Source organism: Epargyreus clarus, unplaced genomic scaffold (assembly GCF_041222505.1).
Source record: "Epargyreus clarus isolate Ecla_fem2 unplaced genomic scaffold, WU_Ecla_fem_2.2 ptg000007l, whole genome shotgun sequence".
NCBI classification, from domain to species: domain Eukaryota; kingdom Metazoa; phylum Arthropoda; class Insecta; order Lepidoptera; family Hesperiidae; genus Epargyreus; species Epargyreus clarus.
In genome coordinates this window covers 26,500,384-26,523,725 of record NW_027332215.1, presented here as the reverse complement: position 1 = coordinate 26,523,725, position 23,342 = coordinate 26,500,384, and the positions used below count along the sequence as shown (strand labels likewise).

At 33.9% G+C, this 23,342-nt stretch overlaps 1 protein-coding gene across 3 annotated transcripts in view; it reads left to right on the top strand.

Moving 5' to 3' along the window:
- Positions 1–258: 258 nt before the first annotated feature.
- The window catches only part of LOC140743756 (proton-coupled amino acid transporter-like protein acs), a 36,500-nt gene continuing 13,416 nt past the window's right edge, over positions 259–23,342 (top strand). Inside the window, exons 1-2 of one of the 3 annotated variants that reach the window (XM_073075311.1) lie at positions 259–350; positions 17,108–17,199. In XM_073075311.1, the coding sequence (XP_072931412.1) occupies positions 17,132–17,199 (68 nt within the window). In that variant the 5' untranslated portion in view covers positions 259–350; positions 17,108–17,131. Of the gene's footprint in view, positions 351–16,352; positions 16,372–16,552; positions 16,583–17,107; positions 17,200–23,342 lie in introns of those variants that run through there. The other 2 variants (XM_073075312.1, XM_073075310.1) reach the window with 2 other exon arrangements.

Here is a 23,342-nt window from a genome sequence, read left to right as displayed (position 1 = left end):
TACCTAAGTAAGTGCAATTACCTACCTTTTCAGTAACAGTCCCTATAGTGTGCGGATTTATTAAAATTTGCGCTATGCAAAATTTGCATTTGCATGTAGTTTGGTAGCTATATAGGTACCTATGTTTTAATTTTATCAAAACATTTGATTATTTAAGACACCAAATTTAATTTTCATTAAATTATTGTCGTATGTGAAGAAAATCAAGACTGCACGTAAATAGCATGCGTAGAAAAATCTGAAGCTGTGTAGTCGGATACAGTTGAACGGTAGCGCGCTCAGTACGCGCACGCGACCATAGCGCTGCGTGCCCCGACGTCGCGCTTCGCAATACATGCTCCTCGGTACAGGTAAATCAAACCAATTTGATGCATACGCGATTTATTGCACTATAATATTCATTGTATTATTTATACACTGGAATTTCTGTGGCGATTTTTTTCTTTTGTTTTTAAAGTTTTTTTTATTCGTGTCGGCTGATTTTGCTTTAAATGCCAATTACTATTTAGAACAACTTGTTAAAGCTAGAACGAATGCGAAATTATGTTTAGCAGATTATTAAGGTATTTTTTTTTAATTTTAGCCATTTTTTATTTTTTATTTATTTATTTATATTTTTGGCACTGTTTTGATTTATGTGCTTTTTATGAAACTCACTTTTTGATACTCGAAAATAATTTTTGCATATTTTTATTATCTATTATTGTGATATAAAATTATTTTTATTTATAAGTAGTGGTTTATCTAAATGCTAAGTACAATCATTGGCCTTGACTGCAATACATATAATATTAATATCGCAGAAAATAAAATATTATTGTTACCGCAATAGCTTCAATTGTTAAATGGAGTTATCGCAATTAAATTATTGATACACATATTAATTCCATAGTCGATATTGTTAAAATAGTTGGTTATTGATAAATAACTTAGTTTCGAAATAACATACTTAACTTTAAACAATACTAGGTATAATATTTATAATTCTAGAAAGTGCTATTTAAGTGGTATGTCATTGGTAAAATATAATTATTAAAGTTTAAGCATACTCGTAAGCACTCGTAACTATTTAATAAGTGCACTTAATCCCACATACTATATAATTCTGTTCAGATACTTTACTATCGACTCAATCAGTTGTCCTGTCTGATTACTATCGTTTTCACATAAGAGATTACTATCTATACTTTGCAACTGTTACTAAGACTAATTATAGTATACTTTATAACTGTAGTAAAATGTATAATCTGTTCAAATAAAAAAAATACAATGTATGTATGTCTTACTCCTTGACCTTTATAGGTTTATACTATACCATTCATGCGACTGCTATAAAAGTTTAGGAAGTTGTTGAGCAGGCACTCTCTCGCGGAAGTTTTTGGCTTTACATATTTACGATAGGTGGCTATTGTGTGTGTACACAAATTATAATCAAATCTAAGTAAATAAATAATCTGTCAATTTTTCATAACTAATTGTATTGCAATCTTACATTTCATTGCAAACAGATTATTTTTGTTTTGATTTATAATGAATTGTTTGTAATATAACTATTGTCCAACGATAAAACCTTTAGTTTACGAGCGTTGTTATACTGACGAACAGACTGTCAAGAGCAATTGTAGATACGTAAGTATTTTATTATCAGAACAGGTATTTCAGTAAACACGAGTAGTAGAACTTCAAGTATGTAGGTGTTACTTATTCTGAGTAGGTACTTACATGATGTCTTTGCCGCGGGCCTTGAGCACCAACATCTGTATCTGAATGAATTTATCACCAACTCAAGTATGCGTTTGTTTGTTCAAAATTTAGTTCATGCAAGCGAAACCAATGCCTAGAAATAGTTATAGAAAAACAATTATTCCGAGCATTGTTCGGTTCTATTCAATTAAGAACAATTACTATATTGTGTATTTGTTTGTAAATTCAGCACAATGGAGAATGATTGTTGACAGGTGCAGTATTTTGTATCTAGTGGTTCTATCCCGGAATGTTCTTTTCAGTTACCTATATATGAATTTTGGACTCCGAAGTCAGAACAGTGTTATATAACAAAAGATGGTATAGGTAATAGGCATGCATACAAGTAGGGTTTAGTGAAATTAGAGGAACATTAATAGAAAAAGCAATGACATTTTATACTATGAGAAAAAGCCAGATGAAAGTATGAAAATTTAACGACAACGTATGAAGGAAGAAGTGACATAGAAAAAACAATATACATAAGAACCTATTAAATAAACATAACATTAAAACCTTCACAATCCAATAATGATCGAAATGCCTAGTGCGTCGCCTACACATGGATTCTCGCAAAATAACGGTATTTAAAAGAATCTGGTATCTATTATCATACATGGTACATTATTTACTCCAAAATTATTTATTTATCATAAAGTTGCCTTGATATTTGTTATCAAATGTCATTCCAAAAGGAAATTAATTGAGATGAAATAAAATGTACGTATCACCATTTTCATCTGATTATTGTGAACTCTAAAGGTCAGATCCAAACATACATGTATACATATTACATATGTCCGGTATGTGCCCTTCCTATCTCGTTTTAATTTGTCAAACCCATCAGTCCGAACGAGTTAACTCGAGTTCAATCATCCAGGCTAAAGATAAACATTTGCCTCAGCCGAGAATCTCAACCGGGACCGTCACAAGAATAGAAGTATTAGCTATAGTACGACGACAATACAGTCAGTGCGATCAAAAAAATCTAGACAAGTGATTGAACGCCGGTTAAAGAAAGAATTGTACCAGTGATATTTTGCAATCATATTGAATTAGCATTCATAAAGGTATCAGAGCAAAAACAAGTCTATATTACCCAACAGGCAATTTCAATTATTGAATTTAATTAAACTACGATCGAATGGCGTTATTTCGCTAGTTGCCCTTGCTCGTGAAACAAACAAAGGCTTCGTATAGAAGGAACCCAACCTTCTAACCAGAAAATAAAATCTGCCTACCTTTTAAAAGCTCTATATATTTTAAGCCGTACCTACCAGATGATATATGCAGATTTTTTAAAGAAACAAGTAAATGTGGCGTCGTTATCAATACATAAATAAAAAGTTGAACAAAAACAAAATAAGATGCGCGTTTTGCAATGTTTTTTGAGTTTGGTTTGTCGTAAAATCTTAATCGCTATTGTAGTACATGCGAGCGTCGCGTTTGGTGTGTAGTAGAGTAACGTCTAAAGTAGAACAACAATTGATTTTGACATGCGATCATAATAAGTATAGTGTTGTGCGAAGCCCAGTGGTGCGCGAGTTTAGCTATAAACGCATTTTTTTATTATTTTGTAAGTATCAAAAATTAAAAGAAATACTTTTATATGCACTTAAGTGTATGAAGTCTTATCACAAAAACAGGTGTATACAATCCGGTTTGAAACTTTGTTTCCTCAAATCGTCTGGGATATGCATGTACATTGTACATATATTAATAGTTACGTCTAAAACTTGTCTGTGCTTACATGCACTTAATGCTTGTACATGTACTAGTGCTTACATGTTACGAGTTAAAAAGTGTTTATGCGAGGATAGGTAATTATCATTTGTAAGTTTATAACTAGAGTTCATTAAAAAAAATGTTAATTAAATGTCTGAAATTTAGAGTGTGGTAGGTACAATGTTATTGTAAAAATGAAAAAAAGACCTTAAAGATTACAATGGAATTTTATTAGTTAGTTTAACTAATTTGACTCTGTCAAATTTATGTGTATTTCCGCAGCCGAATCTTCTGTAGGTATAAATTGTGTTTAAAAAAATACACTGCGATGCTAATTATCTTACCGCTACCTATAATTAAAATAGTCATTATGAAACGATTAACTGCCCTTTGAGGCAGGCAGGGTTGTAGAGACAGGCTCTCATAATTATGTGTGCGTATTTAAGTGTAGTGTAGTGTGCGTTGCGTACGGAGGTCAGCTACTTGTTGGCCGTCAATTGCACTCGATTACGGGTAAGTAACAAAAATATGGTGACAGTAACCAGACCATTACTTTGGCGATTGCTTATTTGCTCATCATACTCTATTCGCGAGTTCAATTATATTTGGAGATGTTATTTACTTAGAAGACAAGTACATAAATACCCAAAGCAGTAAAGTTAAATTAAATATTTAGATGTCAGGGTTCGGAAGATCACAGGTGTTGAACCTGGAGCCTCCGTATTATCAATCACTAAAGATCGTAAATAACATGCCATCATTTGATATGTTAAAAAAAATATATATAAGTATATCTATATAATTATCACGTATGACAAAACACGTGTACTGTGTCAAATAACGGAGTTCTTTAAGGAGTAGATGATACATATCTTATGATGACATGATATCTTATCGAATTAAAGTCTTTATTTTTGACGTTTACCCAGAATAAAATATTTAATCTATGTTATCTTAAATAATCTCACTTGTGCGTCTGTCCGTCCGTCTGTCACAGCCACTTTGCTCCGAAACCATCAGACCAAATGAGTATCAAAAATATCTCAAATGGTATGTGAGGCCTAATCCATCTCATTCTGAGAGGAGACCCGTGCCCAGCAGTGGGACAATAATGGGTCGATGATGAAACATATTTTCCCATACATTACGTATGAGAGAACATGTTTTCCATTTACAGTGTTAAATTTGTACGGAAGCCTGTCCGCGAGTATTTATCTCGCACTTGACCGTTTCATTTCTAAATATTACATTCTTAATATATTTTTTTCTGAATAATTAACAATAATTAACAAAACCGACAGTGACAACCGCCTAGTTAGGATTTATCACGAGGATTTAAATATCAAAAGCATTGTTTTCACAATTTCTCCGCTCGTTATGAAGTAATTATCGCTTGCTATAATCTTGAAAGAAAACATTATCGCTCGTTATCCATAGATAATCAATCTATCCTATGTGGTGTGTGGTGTGCAAACTTCCAAAGATAGAAATTTGCTTGGGTAGATTGATTATTAACAATGGACGTAAGACGAAGCAAACTTTGCATGCCACACAATCCGCACTTGTATTATCGCCTATAGTAAACTTTCTCGTTCTGTAAGAAGATCGTGATTGCGTTTTAAAAGTTGCAAATCGCTGTCTACCTAAGAAAATGGTTTATCAAAAAAAAAAAAAAATTAAACTGAAGAGTTAAGTGGCTTGTAAAGCAAAGAATGGTATAAAGTTGCGCGACAATAAATTAATATTATTTCATGGTGTTGTTGTATAGTGTAAGATTTGTTTAGTGAAAAAAATGTCTTAATGTAGCGTGTAAAAATGCAGAAATGATTCGTAAGTCATAAACATTATTCTTGAAATTAAAATTTTCATCTTTTCACTACCTTTATTTCCTGGGCACTGTTATGTCCTATAATTTTGTTGGCTTTGAGAATACCCACGATTAGTAGAGATTTTCTATCTAACAAATCTAAATTTAATTTATTTACAAGAAGACGTAGCTACGTATTTTTGTGGGTTTATTTAGATTTTAAAAGTTAAATAAATAATCATTATTTTTTTCAAAATAAAACGTCGGTTCATGTGCGCGATAAATACAACTATTTAGTAGGTATGATATTTTAAAATCGCAAACCATAATGACAGTTGGGACGCGGGTGCTGACCTCATGATCGTAGGTAGGTAATAGGTATTATATCCTTGCTAACACGTGTCAGTTAACATTCGCATGATCTTAACCACAATGATTTGGGTGATCACCAAATACTAATATTACACATAAGTGATTGTAATTTCGTAAAGAAATATATTGTAATAAAATTGCCTTTGCTTTTTATTAACCGACTTCTTTTGTTTATAACATCAATGACTCTAGAACCTACGTAGATTATTTGTTGTAAAGTAAAAATAAATAAGGTAAAATAGTAGAGACCGATTATTTGAATTATTAATAATTTAATTACCTTCTGGTTCTTGTCAGCAGGGAAACACTCATCCCTAGGTTCGTGTTGACAAGTATTCATTTATTATCTTTCAATTGTGTTATTGCAAATCGATAAATTACTTAAGCATCTTCAAGGCAGTACTAAATAAATAAATAAAAAAAAATAAAGACAGATACGATAATGTATTTTATACCATTTTGTTTTTTAAACTTTAAATATTTCATAGCCAACTTAATACTGTATGTCTGTCGTTGTAGTAAAAAGCACTCTCCTCATTTTTTCAAACGCCCAAAACGATATTTAAATAAACACACTGATTTTGTCTCTTGATTATAGTAATGTACAATCAATTTATAAATTTATAAAAAATCGCTATAATAGCAGGAAAATATTGTAAAGAATTCTGTGTGAGTCCTTCATAATGACCTCAAACGTGTGTAAATCTATCAATTGGATTTTATCGCGATAGACTATGGCTAAAAATTCTTCCTATTGAGAGAGGACATTATTTATTTTTAAACAATGCTGTTAATTATATACAGAATATTATGCTATGATGCTTAATGTTTATAGTCGCTCTAGTTTGACTCTCGTAACTGCCTCGTGACGACTGGATACATTATTGTAGTGATACTGAATGTTGGTTCACGGAAGAGAAAGGATTCCAGGGTTCCTTGCGCAATTCAGTAGAGTGCGTTGCCGGTCCCTTGAGACCCTAGAGAATATGTAACTTAGTAAGAAAATAAAAATAACTATTTAGAAATTTATCGACAGAACCAATAAATAAATATGTTCCTAAACCAATAATTACATCTACGATAAACAATAATGATCAGACGGTATAAGTTATATTATGTGGTTAGTTCTTGCTAGAGAAATAAAATAATTTAAGACTTCATCGCGGCGATTATTGAGATCTATTTCTTATATAGCTGTGTGTGACAATGTCTTATTCTTATATATTAAATTCTCGTGTCACAATGTTAGTTAACGTACTCCTCCGAAACGGCTTTACCGATATTCATCAACATTTTTATACATATTCAGTAGGTCTGAGAATAGGCTACTATCTATTTTTCATACCCCTAAGTTATAAGGGTTGTTCACCCTTAACATTTTTTTATTTATATGGCAACACAACGTTTGCCGGGTCAGCTAGTAATATATAAAATAATTAATAGGTACTTTATGTTTTCTGTAAGTAGATTCCCGGAGTTTGACGGTATGAAACCGAGATCAAGGAAAGAAATTTAAGTTAGTCATTAAAATGTTTCCTGGGTGAGGAAGTTAAAATTTTAATTTATTTAGGCGCGTGGAGAAATTTTGTTAGGGAAATATCTCATGGATTCGCATCACAATCCACCCTAATTTTAATAGTAGGTACATAGCTATGATTGTCCCTGTAGTTCTGGGACTAGAATAGGGCTACGGTATCCCCTGCCTGTCGTAAGAGGCGACTAAAAGGGGGCTTCCGGCGATGCGGGCGGCAAGAGTAGGAGCTTGAACCGTCCAGTAAGCGTCCCCGGGAAGGACGGCAGTATTTGTGGTCGCATATCGTCGTGAACACCAGATGGTTTGGGAGGAGAAAACTGCTCTCCCAGGGTCTCAGGCTCTCAGGGTCCCAGGCTCTGCCCGATCGGGGCATCGCGCTTGGAGGACTCCGGTTGTGTTCCGTCGGAGATCCCGGAGTTCTCCAACAAGCGATGAGGACGACATAACTCGTCGTCGCTCCCACGTCGTCGGGTACTTTTTGAAGGTTTCCCCCTTTCCCCCTCGTTAAAAAAAAAACTTGTTGGACTTGTTGTGCCTCGGTGAACTGATATATGTTAAACTCTGTTTAAAAGAGTTATATCCTTTACCTGTATACACAATAAAGGGTAACCTTAAGAGGTACCGTTTCAAATTTGAGGACATAATACGCAAGTTGAAAGAATGCCATCGCTAAATGGAGGTCAGTAACTCAGTATACGGAGGCATTCACAAGGAAAACAACACTAGCATTTTAAGGCCCCAGTCAAGAATATCGCCAAGGGATCGACCATTGCTTACGTCACTGGTTTGCCCACAACGTCACGAGGGTCATCGATACCAACCATTGAAAATAAGAAAAAAGAGGATCACGCTATAAGACTACTTTCAAGAAAATTGCAAGTTGTTTGTTATCATTTCGGACCATCACGACTTGTGTGTTGCGTCGTCACATTCCTTATTCGAGTAGACATGCAACACAGTAGCTACTTTATTGACTGCATTTTACAATTTTAAAAGTTTTTTTTTTATTTTGTAATATGTAAACAAGTATAATATAGTTATATAGTTTATAGTTGTTTATGGGGTTCCGTACGAAAAAAAATGGAAAAACGGAACTCACTCGTGCGTATGTTCGTCTGTCACAGCTACTTTGCGGCAAAATTATTGGACCCAGTGCTACGATGCATTCATCCTCCATTGAATTATATTATATGTTTTTATTTGAAGCGTTCCCCTCAAATCTTAGCGTAATAACTTTCTGTCATTACGTACATAGCAGATAACTATAATGTAAAAATCGCGTGTAACCGAAATGATTACTCATTTACACATTGCGGGAGTGAGTGGTAACTAGACATGACGTCATTTTAGACTACAATATTTAGTATATCAAATATACCTAAACAAACCGAATACCAATAACCGTCAAGGGTTAACGACATCGGATGGCCATGCTAAATTACAATATGATTTTACGCGAAACCGAAGGTTGCACGACATAAAATTATCTAAACAGTAATTTATATTTAATAGTGTGATTAAATCATTGAGTTGTCGTAATCACAGCCTTCGAGTGCATAAAACCGGTTAGAAGCGGCTCGTTGTCCTACATAGCACGGCGTTTCAATCAAACTTGTTAAAATTTTCAATCACAATGATAATATATTGATACGTGTAGTATAAAAATACTTGAGTGTTCTTATAGTAATTCATTCCACAGGAATTTCCGACGAAACTTATAGTTTAGTGATATCTACCAGGTTGCTTCCTACAATCATTTTACAAGACAAGGTACAGTTGTTTTTAACAGCAATTTTTATTGGATTTTTATCATAATACCTACTGAAGTTTGAATGAAACGAAAGTGAGGCGCTCCTATACCCATTAGAATGTTCGATGTTGCCTAAGACTCGGAAGTCGCACGAAGTCGCCAGCAAAAGTTAGAGTACTTCCTATAAAATTTACATATCGTATACTAGGTACGGAAGTAAATATTAAAATTAAATAAATAATTAATTATGACAACCTTAGTAGCATACGGAACGACTTAATTTACTTCACACAAAAACGAATATTATTATGGTAAGTAGGTACATACAACGTGTTTAAGTGTGGGTACTTACCACAGACCTGTTTTTGTTTTGATACAGGTCTGTGGTACTTACCTAATATTTATTATATTAAAATACTATTATATTAAAATTTATATTTGAATTTTACTTGTCTATCGACATATGTCTTTCTGTTACCAACAAATGTCATGTATTATTATACCATAATAACGCTACCTACGTAGAGTTATTATCAATTCAACTTTCTACGCCTAGATGTCCAGTTTTAAATCTAAGACTACCTACAATAAATACCTACTACTTATAGTTGAAATCACGCGCGCATTATTAGTTAATGGAAAATACTTTAATAGCGAGGGAAACCAATGAGAAATCATTGTCGAAGTTGCAGAAGCTTACTTTAAAATGTTTATAATGTGTTAAGTCCCCCATATTGTAATCTGGCGACTAATCATATTTTTGCGCGCCTACCTATCAATAAATATGTTTCCTTTTATCTGTCAAAATTCAATATATCCAAATGTTAACTTTACCAATAACGTAAGTAAAAATAATTCCGTGAATTGAAATAAGTTTGAGAGTAGAATCAATTGTAGAGTCCATTAGTAAGTACTTACTTATGAAATTATAAAAACGATACTATGTTACTGACATAATATGTAATAGTAAAAACTTACTACTTAATAAGTAAGGAGCCTCAATAAGATCGAATTTATTGTTCATTGTGCGACCAACGAGGGAACAATAGTCCATAATGGTCTCGTCTAAATCTGTAGTACAAATTCTGCACATGCAAGCCGCCGGACCTTCCTTGTCTAGCACAGTTCAATGTTACGTTTATCGTGTTTTCAACGTACCTACTTTTATTTAAAACCTATTTATTTTTATATTAAGATGCCCATAACCACCACCATAGTAATTATAATCGTCCGAACCAACACCTATGCACTATGCTTAATGAAATATCTACTATATAAGAATGAATGCAATAAACAATGCGATTTTTATAGTAAATTGAACATCCCGAATTCCTTAGCAAATTGGAAAATTCATTGTTTAACGAAGTACTATATCGCTTCAGCAATATAAATTCCGAAATTTTATCTGACCTGCCATGAAGTATGTATTTTCGACCCAATTTCGAAAAATTTGGGAAGTTATTTGACGATGTAATCCGATTGAAACGAGATTCGCCTCACTAGCCAGTGGCACAAAATAAAAATGAATTCGTTTTTATTTTGTGTACCAGGGATGAGTCAATGTATACGTATGGATTTAATTTCCATTCCTAGTATTTCGTTTTCAACCCATTACGGTACCACAGCTGGGGACGGGTCTCCTCTAAGATAAAAGTGTTCAGGCGATAGTCGATGGCGCTAGCTAAATGCGAATTGGTATACTTCACATATCCTTGAGTTCTTTATTTTCGAACTCATAGGTGTGCATGTTTTCTCATGTTTTCCTTTGCCGTTTAAGCAAGTAATATTTAAATTTCCAAAGTCAGAAGTGCATGTCTGGGAATTTAATATCGGACACCCGTATGAGATGCTGTATTTCTTAAAACACTAAGGTTTATTCTTAACAACTAGGTTAAGAATAAACCTTAGTGTTACCACTATTCCTAGATGTATTATGTACATATATTATTATGTGTTTAGTTACATTTTAAGCTACTATGGTGTATGATATAATAGTATGACATATAAAACCGTATTGTCTGTCACGGAGGTAGCAAACGAGCATGCGATGCGAGAGGTGCTCGCTGGCTAGCCATTAGTCACTAATGTTTGTTAGTGTATAATAAGCAAATCCAATCAACATTTTTCATACCGTGTACATTTATACCTACCTACCTACCTACCTACTAAACCTGAGGACCTGCGTGGAAACGCATATCTCATCAAAATATAAATTAACTTATGTACCTACATAGATGTAAAAATTGCTTTAAAGTGTGTTAGGCTAAGGATACTTACATAAGTATTATGTTCCAACTAATGAATTTATTTTTCTTGTGTTGATAAATAATTGTCTAGTGTAACACAAGGAAAAGAGAAATAACACACCAAGGACTTCGCCTTACATTTAAAGGAAAATTGTGCCTCACAACCACGACTACGTGTATTGAATCTACGTGTATCAAATAAATATGAAACCGGAAGATCATTAGGTACATTCATTACGTGGCTTAATATCAGTTGAGTCGTGCGATATTATACCTTTTTTTTTTTTTGTTTACGAGGGGGAAACCTTCAAAAGGTACCCGACGACGTGGGAGCGACGTCGGGTTATGTGGGATTTTTACCGCACTAAAACCCCCCCGGTGGTCGTCCTCAACGCTTGTTGGAGAACTCCGGGATCTCCGAGGGAACACAACCGGAGTCCTCCAAGCGCAACGCCCCGATCGGGCTCTACCCTGGGGGAGCACTTTTGGCTCCTCCCACACCATCTGGTGTTTACGACGGTATGCGACCACACATACCGTCGTCCTTCCCGGGGTTGCTTGCTGGACGGTTCGAGCTCCCACTCTTGCCACCCGCAACCCCGGAAGCCCCCTTTTAGTCGCCTCTTACGACAGGCAGGAGATACCGTAGCCCTATTCTATTCCCAAGACTACAGGGACAGCGATATTATACCTACCGGTGTATAAATTGTATGGAATGACAGAACACACCTTGAAACACATCGAAACCTTCAAACACATTAAATATGTATTAGTTAATTTACTGGTTTATTCATTAATTTATTTCAAATCAAATCAAATCATTTTTTTATTCAAAATAGGATCTTCACAGAGCACTTTTTGAATGTCAATACAACTACCGCCACTTCACTAGGTGTTTCGTTATGGAGAAGAAGCGGAGAAAGAAACTCCATAAATCGTATACATTTATATAATGACGACCGAAAATATACTACGTACATGGGATACGTATATGGGATAAGATAACTATTTTTTTTTTCAAAACTTTTATTTAGAAAAATTAGAACGATCACCATTTATCTTTTTTAACCTGGGCAATGCAATATGTAATTGGTAATCACCTATACTATTAACATAGATTAGTAAAGATACTTCGCCGCCTTGAAATTGAATGAAGCCACAAACGACTTATTAGTAAGTTCTTTTTTTGAATTCTTGACAAATACAAACATTTTCAGAGAAAATTTACGAATAAATAACTAATACTGCGTAATTTACATAATATATAAATAATTATTTCAAATATTTTAGGGACATTTTAGCACGGAGACGTGGCAAAACCTTTTTACGCAACTATTTCAATTCTCAAAACTGGTTACATTTTCTTGTTAGGAGTGAGTAATCTTTACTAATCTATGACTATTAAGAGTAAGATATTTTACAGGCCAATTGATAAATATATTGCAGAGACTATCTGCAAAGGAATGATAAAAAATCTGCAGAAGGTAGGTACTCAAGAATATATTCTCAGAGTGATAACATAATGTTATTCGTACAGGTGAACGACGAGGTAAATAGATATGAATATTTAAAAGATTTAGATTAACTTGTGCGGTAGCCTTGAACCGTGCTTTAGCCTTTCCTGTCAACAATTTGAAATGGGAATTTACCTAAAATATATATTTGTAGATTCGTGAAAAAACTGACTCGATTGGTTCTTTCATAATAAAAGAACATTTACATGCATTTATAACAATAAAAAAATAAAAAAAAGAATAATAAGCACGCGCTTAATTAAAGTGGTATACCAGTGGTAACTTATTATTTTTTGTCGTATCGTCGTCAGTGCAAATCAATAAAATAATGGTCGGGACCGTGAGCAGTATAAAGATTTCTTAAGTAGGTATTGACAGGTAACATAGGTGCTCGTAATAATTTGCAAATATTATCGTCACAAGTAATTACATAGTAGGTACCTGTTAAAGTACATAATAGCTGGATAGTGTGTCACGATACATTAAAAATGTCGTCAATCATTACTCAAATCATCGTTATTACGTAATTTCCTACATCAGTTAAAATTTTGTGAAGTGATTTCGAGGTATGACTATAATATATTTATAATCGTAACTTCAATTGCGTAATTACCTGTTTATTTCAATGTGTGTGTTTAAAAAAATATAGAGCTCAATTGTCATACTCAGTGTAAGTATTTGTTCATTTAAGATCAGAAGGTTTTAAAAGATTAAACCAATGTATCTATATATGGTTAATTAAAATATGTATTATATCACATTAAGAAAATTTTAGTTTTATGGTTAGGTTAGTAGTACGTAATATCTTTAGGTAGAGAATGCTTGTGGTCATCGTAGAACATGCATAAGTGTTGCAAAATCATTCTCCTTTGGATCCGATTTAGATTTACGTAGAAGATAGTAAAACTGGGTTTAGCATACTTAACGTATCAATCAAACCAAAATGCTTCGAACGAAACACAAAGTTATCATAACTAAGTATAAATTAAAGGATACAAGTAACACGATTCCTTATTGATCAGCTTCGTGTATCTGCTATACTTAGGTAGGTATAGGTACGTTAACTTAGTTCAAACCAGTTCGCAACTTCGCAATTCATTTATTTTCCTGTATACGATTACAATTAGGTGCCAAAGCTACGTAAGTTACACGTAAATTAAATTTTTAATACCTTTTATTCATATTGCATCTATTTTTAAATACTACAAATGAGATCATATGAGATCATATGATTTATTAATCATATGATTTTTTATGATCTAAAGATGTTATGATAAAAATTAAATATTAGAGAGTATTGTGTTCATTACCCTTAGTATGAGTTTTTTACGTTTTTACAAAAATGAGTGTTTTTGTATTTTTTTACGTATTTCCTATACATTTCCAATCAGATCTGATACAGTCCGTTAGATTAAACAAATCCCAAAACAGTATTTTTTGTAAAAACTCATACTAAGGGTAGGTACATATCTCGGGTATACTGGCAATTACCATCGATTGATATTTTTTGATTTGTTTCAAATAACGACAACGGGGAGATAATGATGAATAAACGACGACGTCTGGAACATCAATTTATTTATGTACTGCCAGTTACACAAGTACACATCAAGTATTCAAAGGGTCTTTTCCACATTTCCTGATATCGTTAACAATTTTTTAGTTCAATTGGATTTTATAGAGGGTCGTGTTTAAATTTAAATTTTATAGGTAACGGTGGTATATTTAATTTTTTTTATAATATAGGAGTAGCAGACGAGTATGTAGTCCACCTGATGGTAAGTGGCTACTGCCGCCCATGGACATCTGTAATCAACCCCAGATAGGATTAGATATTCCTACCTGAGGTCGGCCACAGATGCGCCGCTACCCCTGAGGACTAAGCTGGAACGCCTCGGAAAAGTCTGTCTCCCTTATCACACCCTTCAATTTTTTTTCTTTCTTTTCTCTTTTGTTATAATATCTGTATAGTATGTGGATAGGTAACAAAAATCAGACAGATTATAAAATTTCATGAAATTAATTACTAGGTGAAATATATCGTACCGTAAACTTATTCTGTTGTGCTTCAATCACTGATATTTCAGTGGAATGTTGGCTATTGAATATTATTGGTGTGGATTTTTATTACCATAGCTGATATAGCACGCAAAATTTATTAACGCGACTACGATATCGAGTACGAGATGGAATGCAACAATTTCTGACGGTGTATCGGCAAACATTTAAATTAAATTGAACTGTGTGATTTTTGTGACGAGTCAGAAACTAGTGATTATTCTTAATTCAATTTCACCAAGAGGTAACCACATAATAATGACATATTATCAATTTACACTTAATTTCACGTTTACAAAGTCGGTTGTTCGTTTGTTATGCTGCTTCTGCAATATATGTAGTTATGTACACACTCATTAAATGTGAACTATTTACTCTTAAATAAATTATAGTTAAATTCTTTTGTACCTAATTGCATTTTGTCTTGGGAATATTGTTGCATATTCTTCAGGGAATAATATTTTATATTTTTTGTTTAACGTCGTAAACTTTACAATACCTACTTACTGAAAATTAAGTTAACCAATAAAAATAGTTATTTTCTCAATAAGTAGATACGTATTATGTCTACAATCATTATGAAACGGTGAGGAGAGCGGTAAGTCCTTAGATTGTACATATTTTTGTATCACATATAGCATAATTGCGCTTATAAATGGACCAGGGAGACTAAACTTACAATGTACTTGACGGAGATAGCGGTGTGATCGCGCAGCCGCAAAATCCGGAAATCGCCACTTACAGAGTCCACAGAGGCGTAGCGCGCCGTCTAATGAGCTGTCCGAGCTCAGATACTCAATTGTGAATATAATTTCTATTGCTTTTAGCATGTAACTCCGCCCGCATATAAAGTTGGTCACCTGTTAAAGGACGGGCGACGGCCGCAACATAAATTTTAAATTTACAGGACACTTTGCAGGACCTAAGAACTCTATCTGAATAGGGGCTAGTAGATTCAACACATAAACGATGTTAACAAAACTTGTCATATAGTTTTATCATATGCCTTTAACATTTTAAGCTTCAATACACAACATAAAATTATATAATTAAATGATATAATAATCCCTGGGACAAGGTTACGGACTCTACTACATCTTATGATAAGTTAATGGTTATTGCTCGTTTAGGGTTATTTAACGGACGGACTAACACTGTCTAGTCCATCTCGTGTTTACTGCTCACTGCAAATGGTCTAAACAGAGCCTTTGTCAGCACTACAACTATTACTGACTTCAACATTATTAAACGCTGCCGTGTTTTGATTTGGTTTAGTAGGTACCGCTCCAATCATCGAGTTGCTTATAGATATCCAGCCGAGACCACATGTCACCTGACGATTTCCGTCATGTTCGTTTGATACTTCAATATGACCCGGCATATGTGAAAACTTAAAATTGATGAATATTTATTGGTATGTCACGATTATTGAATGTCTCGCGTCGCTACACCAGCAGCCGATCTCGCCTGTCGCAATGTATATTTGAGATATTTCATATCAAAATATTGTTGATAAATGTCATTTGAACTTGAAAGACAGAGAAATAATGAAGAAAAATACGTATCGTATAAGTAGTAAATAGGCTAACAAGATACACAATCATGGTTATCATAACTTGTAGGTAATAAAGCCTTATCCTTTTTCCAATTAGTATAAACGCAATACCAAGACCGTAGGCGCATACAATTTATGTGTTCATTTAAAATCATCGCAGCTTAGCTTGTGGTTTGCTAGATAAACATCATTTAAGTCATCACGAAATGAGTGCGTGGTCGTTGCGGCGTCGTCCGCCTCGCAGCTCCTTGCGTTGTTAAACTATGTTTGCACACACGGTACATTCTTACTTAATACTAGTTTTTGTTGCTTTAAGCGTTTAAACCAATATAGTTCTGCTGTTGTCTATCCATATACATATCGTAAACTGTGCGGCAGTACGGCTGTTTATACATGTAGAATATTTTTGGAAATATGTAACAGGTAAATGCCGAAGCTATACACAAACAGCTATAGCCTACACCTACACCTTTGCGAAAATGTACATATTAACGAGAAAAACAATTAGGTTAAATAAAACGTAGATGCTAATTAAAATTATAATAAAAATTATAGAAATATAATTTTGCAACAATTTTTGCCATGCTAGAAAATGATGGAAATTAATTTGTTTAATTTGAGATTTCTTTGACTGTTTTTGCCAGCAAACAATTTTTTGATTTCTTTTCGGGTTTTCTTGTATTGTTTAAGTTCTTCGACATGATCTGTCTGTATCTCGAGAATTTTGCGTGTAATATATAACATTGGGTGTCTGTGAAATACGTATTTGATATGTTAGCTGAGATATGTTTACTTGATTCCAGGTGATTGGCAGACAGCTGGACGACATGAGTAACAAGGAGAAAGTCAACATCAGTCACATCAGCGGCAGCACATTTACTGTTCAGGATGGAAGGTAACTAATACATGATAATATTTAGCAAATAGAGGAATATCTACACAAAACACAGTTCTCTACCATTACTGAACTACCATCTACAGAATAAAATAATATGTACTTAACTTATTTTTAACTTGTTATGTTAATCAATGATACAATAATATTGAATAGCTTGCGGATGTCAGTAAATAATATTTTCCCGTCTCGTTTTTTAGAGCGCTTTATTTAGGTACGGTAATCAGGTTTATATTTATTTTATTATACTAATTAAAGTGTTTGTTTTACTTTACGTTCAACATAATTCCGTATTTGTATTTCCTTTTGTAATAAACGAATGCATACGGCTAACATACAATTGTTTTTCGTAATTTACGTATTTTTAATTTATATCGCCACTAGTGGTGCCCGCGGCTTCGCCCGCATTTTAAAGATATAATATGACATACATAAAACAGAAAATTCGTACCTTCATTGGAATGACAGTGGTGCCATCTGTCGGTCTTACCAACTCCCAAACCTTCGTGGGCTCTTGGACAACAACTTTGCAAAAGATCATCACTTGATCAAATGCATAGTTTCCGATTTTATAAAATGTATATAGACAAATATTCATTTTTATATAAATAGATAGATGATCGATCCGTAGTTCCCGTGGGATTCCCGGGATAAAAACTATCCTATGTCCTTTCTCGGGTCTCAGACTATCTTTGTACAAAATTCCATTCAAATCGGTTCAGTGGTTTAGCCGTGAAGAAGAGACAGACAGACAGAGTTACTTCCACATTTATAATATTAGTAAGGATTAGTAAGGAAGTAAGGATTTGATGACGGATACATAATTTGTTTGATCCTGATAACCTTTTTTTTTCGCTATCCTCGAAAAAAGATCGAAGATAGAATTGATTCTTAGGGCCTCGATTTTTTTGTGAATCGATTTATTGCACTTCGATTCGAATCGATTCAAAAATCGATCTTTTTCGGATATAATCGCCACCCCTAATATAGTCTCAATAAATCTGTATAACCAAATATAATGTTGCAACCGTCTCCGATTGCAAGAATTGATATTTTTAAACTCGTGGTTATTTGAAGTATGCCAAAAGACCCACAAACATAGGTAGGATCCATTACTGGAGACCGATTAAAAAAATCGACCTTTTTTCGTCAAAAAGATCTATTCTCTGATTAATAGATCTAAGATCGCTATCTGGGATAAAAACTATCCTATGTCCATTCTATGGTCTCAGAATTCAGTGGTTTAGGCGTGAAGAAGAGACATACAGACAGACAGAGTTAATTTCGCATTTATAATATTAGTAAGGATATCGATTAAGATAATCGACTTTTTGGTCCAAAAGATCGATTCCCCGATTAATCGATCTTAGATCGCCATCCCTAGTTCCCGTGGGATTTCCGGGATAAAAACTATCCTATGTCCGTTCTCGGGTCTCAGACTATCTTTGTACAAAATTTCATTAAAATCGGTTCAGTGGTTAAGGCGTGAAGAAAAGACAACCAGACACAGACAGACAGACAGACAGACAGAGTTACTTTCGGATTTATAATATTAGTAAGGATAACTGATTTGTTAAGGTGTATACAGCATGATAATATTTCGAAACAGTATTAATTTAAATAAAATTACTGTTTCAGTTGTAAGCATACTCTTTAAATATTATCTTGTTAAAATAGAATATACTTATCGTTACGTAATTATTTTACATAGCATCTACTATTTCTGATTCATCTTACATAGCTATGTAATAAATAGCTATATCCTGACTTTAAATAAAAACAATAAAAATAATTAAAAATGAAATGTTATTGTGCATTATACTTTAACTGAATATTTTTTACCCTATTAAAAGTTTTATGGAATTTCCGAAATTTACATTTTGTGATATTAACTTTTATTAAACATGGCAAAACATTGGTCTAATCAGAATTCAGCTACTTAATTCGTGATATGACGTTGTAGAAAAGGGCTCGTTTCCTTGCCGCAGCAAAACGGAAATCGGGGTTTGGCTATAGGCATATCGTAAACATAGGTAAATTATTGGATTTAAATTTGTCAATTTGCACCCGTCATTTGAGGGTAAAGACGATTGAGTATCATGTCTGTCGTTGCGGCACAGTCGTTAACGTATACGGGACAGCATGGACTATCGTGGAAGGGTGGAAGCAACTGCTGTTGAAGCCAAGCGTCGTGATTATGTTTAGTTGTGCAATATCTACATATTTTAAGTGTTGTACCCATTCGGTGGCAGGACCTGTAGCCTGGCCACACTTACAGGCCACTGGAGGCTTCTGATAAAACGACTGACACGTGGTACACGTTTCTGGTGAAAAGTGACCCTTAAGATGACACGTATTTCGCTCCACGAATTTTATAGCAATTCAAAGAGGAAATACTGCATTTTGGGAACCTTGCTCAAAGACGGCGACGCGTGTAATGTAATTAAAACCAGGAAGAGTTTTCAAACGTATGTTCGGCCGACTTTTGTCTGTAACTTCTTTTTGATCGAAACCCGAAACCGAAACTGCGGTCGGTCTTAGTAAAACGGACTTAATAAAACGTACTTTAAATGCCAGGTGAAAACAGAAAGAAAATATTACATATTATTATAGCTTAATAAATTACTTTTATACTCAATCCTATTAATAAAAACCTGTTTTTAAAATGAACTAATATAATATTCAAATACTTGGATATTTAAGTCATTCAGGTTATTGTAATTTAAATTTAATCATAGAATATTTTTTGCATTATTTAACTTTTTTATAACATTTTAGTAGTAGATATAGTTACAGAATAAATTGCAGAATGTTTTTAAGATGCGCATGTAATGAAAGCTATGCGAAGCTTCCTCACTCACAACAATAATGAAAAAAAAATATGTATCCGTGTCGAATAGGTAACCTCTCCTGCTTTGAGAAGTCGGTTAAAAAGACTGCGGCTAGCCAGGGCCGGATTTATGATTTTTTTTATAATATAGGAGTAGTATACGAGCATGCAGTCCACCTGATGGTAAGTGGCTACTGCCGCCCATGGACATCTGTAATCAACCCCAGATAGGATTTGATTTACCTATCTGAGGTCAGCCACAGATGCGCGGCTACCCCTGAGGACTAAGTTGGAATGCCCCGGAAATGTATGTATGTCTCCCTTACCACACACAACATTCACACCAAAATACAGCAGCGATTAACACTACTGTTATGAGGCAGAAATAAGTGTGGCGGTGGTGCCGCCAGAGTCGAACCAAAAAGGGTTCTACCACCTTTATGTTATCAATGTAGAGTCTATGTAGAGTCGTTTACGGTGCCTAGTAACAAATGCTAACATCATCATCATCATCGTCATCAACCTATTATTGTCCCACTGCTGGGCACGGGACTCCTCTCAGAATGAGGATTGGGCCATAGTCCACCGCGATGGCCAAGTGCGTATTGGTAGACTTTACATATCTTTGAGTATTTTGTTTTTTTAAATCTCATGTGTGCAGGTTTCCTCGTGATGATTTCCTTCATCGTTTAAGCAAGTGATAATTAATTTCGAATACGCACAAAACTTTGAAAAATCAGGGATGCGTGCGGACATAGGTAACGTTTATTTTTATTTATCATTAATACTTTATTAATGATATTACACTGGTGCGAATTATGTTCGTTCACGTATATATGTTAAGTATCTTAGCTATGTAGTGTGCACATTCTCTTGCTGCGAAGTCAAGGTCGTACCGATTATACAACCACATACAACGCAGCACACGCGTGGGAACTATGACGAAATGAAAGATGGCAACATTTACGAAAGTTTTTTTTTTCATCTGTAATTGCAATCTTATTATTATTAAGCTATCTTACTTAGGTTTAAGTGCGGATATACTGACTTTTAATATTTTTAAGAAAAAAGGTGCTTATTAAAATACCAATGTGCTTGCTAATTTATAATATAGTGAACTATATAATATACTAATTATTATAATATTAATTAATACTATAATACTAATATTAATTAGCTTAGAACTAGGAGACGGACAAAAGGTATTTTCTATCCCGTTCGACCGTGTTTCCTTGAAGTAATTTTACAACTCAAGCACGGCTGAACCGATTTGGCTGAAAATTGGTGGAAAGGTAGCTTACAACCAGCAGACGGACACTTTTTATCCCGTTCGACTGCGTTTCCGTCAAGTCATTATAAAACGTGGTATAACAAAAACGCATCTGACATGGAATAACAAAACATTTAGGGGGCAAAAATTTTTTATTAAGCAAACATTTAGCGTTTTTGTTTTATTTTACGCGTATATCCTAAGTGAAGACCTTGAAATTAAATTCGGCCCCGGGAGGCAAATTTCAAAGACCATTTAGTCTTGACGATTTTTTTTTATGTTATTGTTAATTTCTTTTTAACGCGGGTGAAACCGCGAGGAACAGCTAGTTTATAATATAGTGAAGTGCTAAGTACCTATATTATATTATATGCTGTTTTAGTATTTTTAAGTGAAGTAAGTGCAAATGTAATGTAATGTAAGAATAAACGTGTCAATTTGAAGTGTGTCTCACAGTTGACTTTAGTTAATTTAGCAATCAAATTAGTTTCGTTTCACATTCAAACAATGCATAAGTTACGGGCATTGTGCGAATTAAACGATTATACGTGTAAATGGCACATGGTTACTGCACGTCTGTATACAATGACTTAATATCAATGATAAAGAGTATCTACCTACTTATTCCTAGTTTCTGTCTGTTAGAGTTGCTTGGAAAAAATGACAAACAAAGCGTCTCGAATAACTGAGTAGGTACCTACTTATATAGTTTCTGTCTGTTAGAGTTGCTTGGAAAAAATGACAAACAAAACGTCTCGAATAACATCATAAAGCATAGTTACGAAAATTTCATAGTAGGTTAGGTATTATACACAATTTACGTGCAATTTCCAATTATAGGTAATTGCGATCAACACAAAGCAAAACTTTACATTTAAACTCTTGAAAAAAATTAAATTGTCATCGTGTGTCATAAGTCTAACATAAAAATAGTACAGCTTTATCCGTTCTTTTTAACGCGTATGTCCGTTCTACACTCGAGTATGGCTCTGTTGTTTGGAATCCGCTATACAAAACAAAGCAAGCAAAGCTAGAAAAAATATTTGATTTATTTATCAAACATCACAAATATAGATGTAAACATGTACCTTCTACCGTAACCCTAACAGATAGACGATCAGAGAGAGATCAATTATTTTGATATAAAATTTTAAACGAATGTATTGACTCTCCCTTCCTTCTCTATAAAATTAATTTTAGTTGCCCCAGAATCAACTCTCGATGTAGAGCGTTGTTCTACACTCCTCTTAGTAGAACTAAGTATACCAGCAATACTTTTTTATTTCGGTCATGTAATTACTACAACAAGCACCTTCAAAGCGTCGATCCTTTCTGTAATTCGATAGGTATCACAGTACAGGAGGAGTGTACGACAAATAATACGAGAACTTAAATAGATTTTTACATAATTTTATAGAAATATTTTTTTTTATTTTATAATTTTTTTAATGTATGTGTTTCTCTCCCTCTTCATTGTGGTACTTCATGTTCATTTTGCTTTTTAACTTATTGTGAAATTTAATAGTGGAAACTGTTTATTCTTCTGTTTGTGTCTTTGAACCATTTAACTATGTTATATAGCATGAATTGTTTGTTTCCCAAATAAATAAAAAAAAAATATAATTTGACATTACATAAAAAGTTCACATTTGCAATAAGCGTAGGTAAATCAAAGACAATCACATAACAAATGCAAGTTGTGTTCCAACATTATGTTCTACTAAATTCATTCTTAAGATACATTTGGTAGAATTTTATAGAATTTTAAAGGTAGTAGGAACCCTTCGTGGTTCGACATTGAAGGTAGTAAGATACTACCGTCTTCTGCCCTGCCTATTTCGGACTATTAATAACGGTGTAAAAGCAGTAATAGCCTAGTGGTTAAGAAACTCGGCTTCTCGATCGGTGGTCCGAGGTTCAAATCCCAGGCACGCACCTCTGATTTTTCAAAATTATGTGCGTATTAGAAAATAATTATCACTTGCTTAAACGGTGAAGGAAAACATCGTGAGAAAACCTGAGAGAACCTGAAAAAATATATCT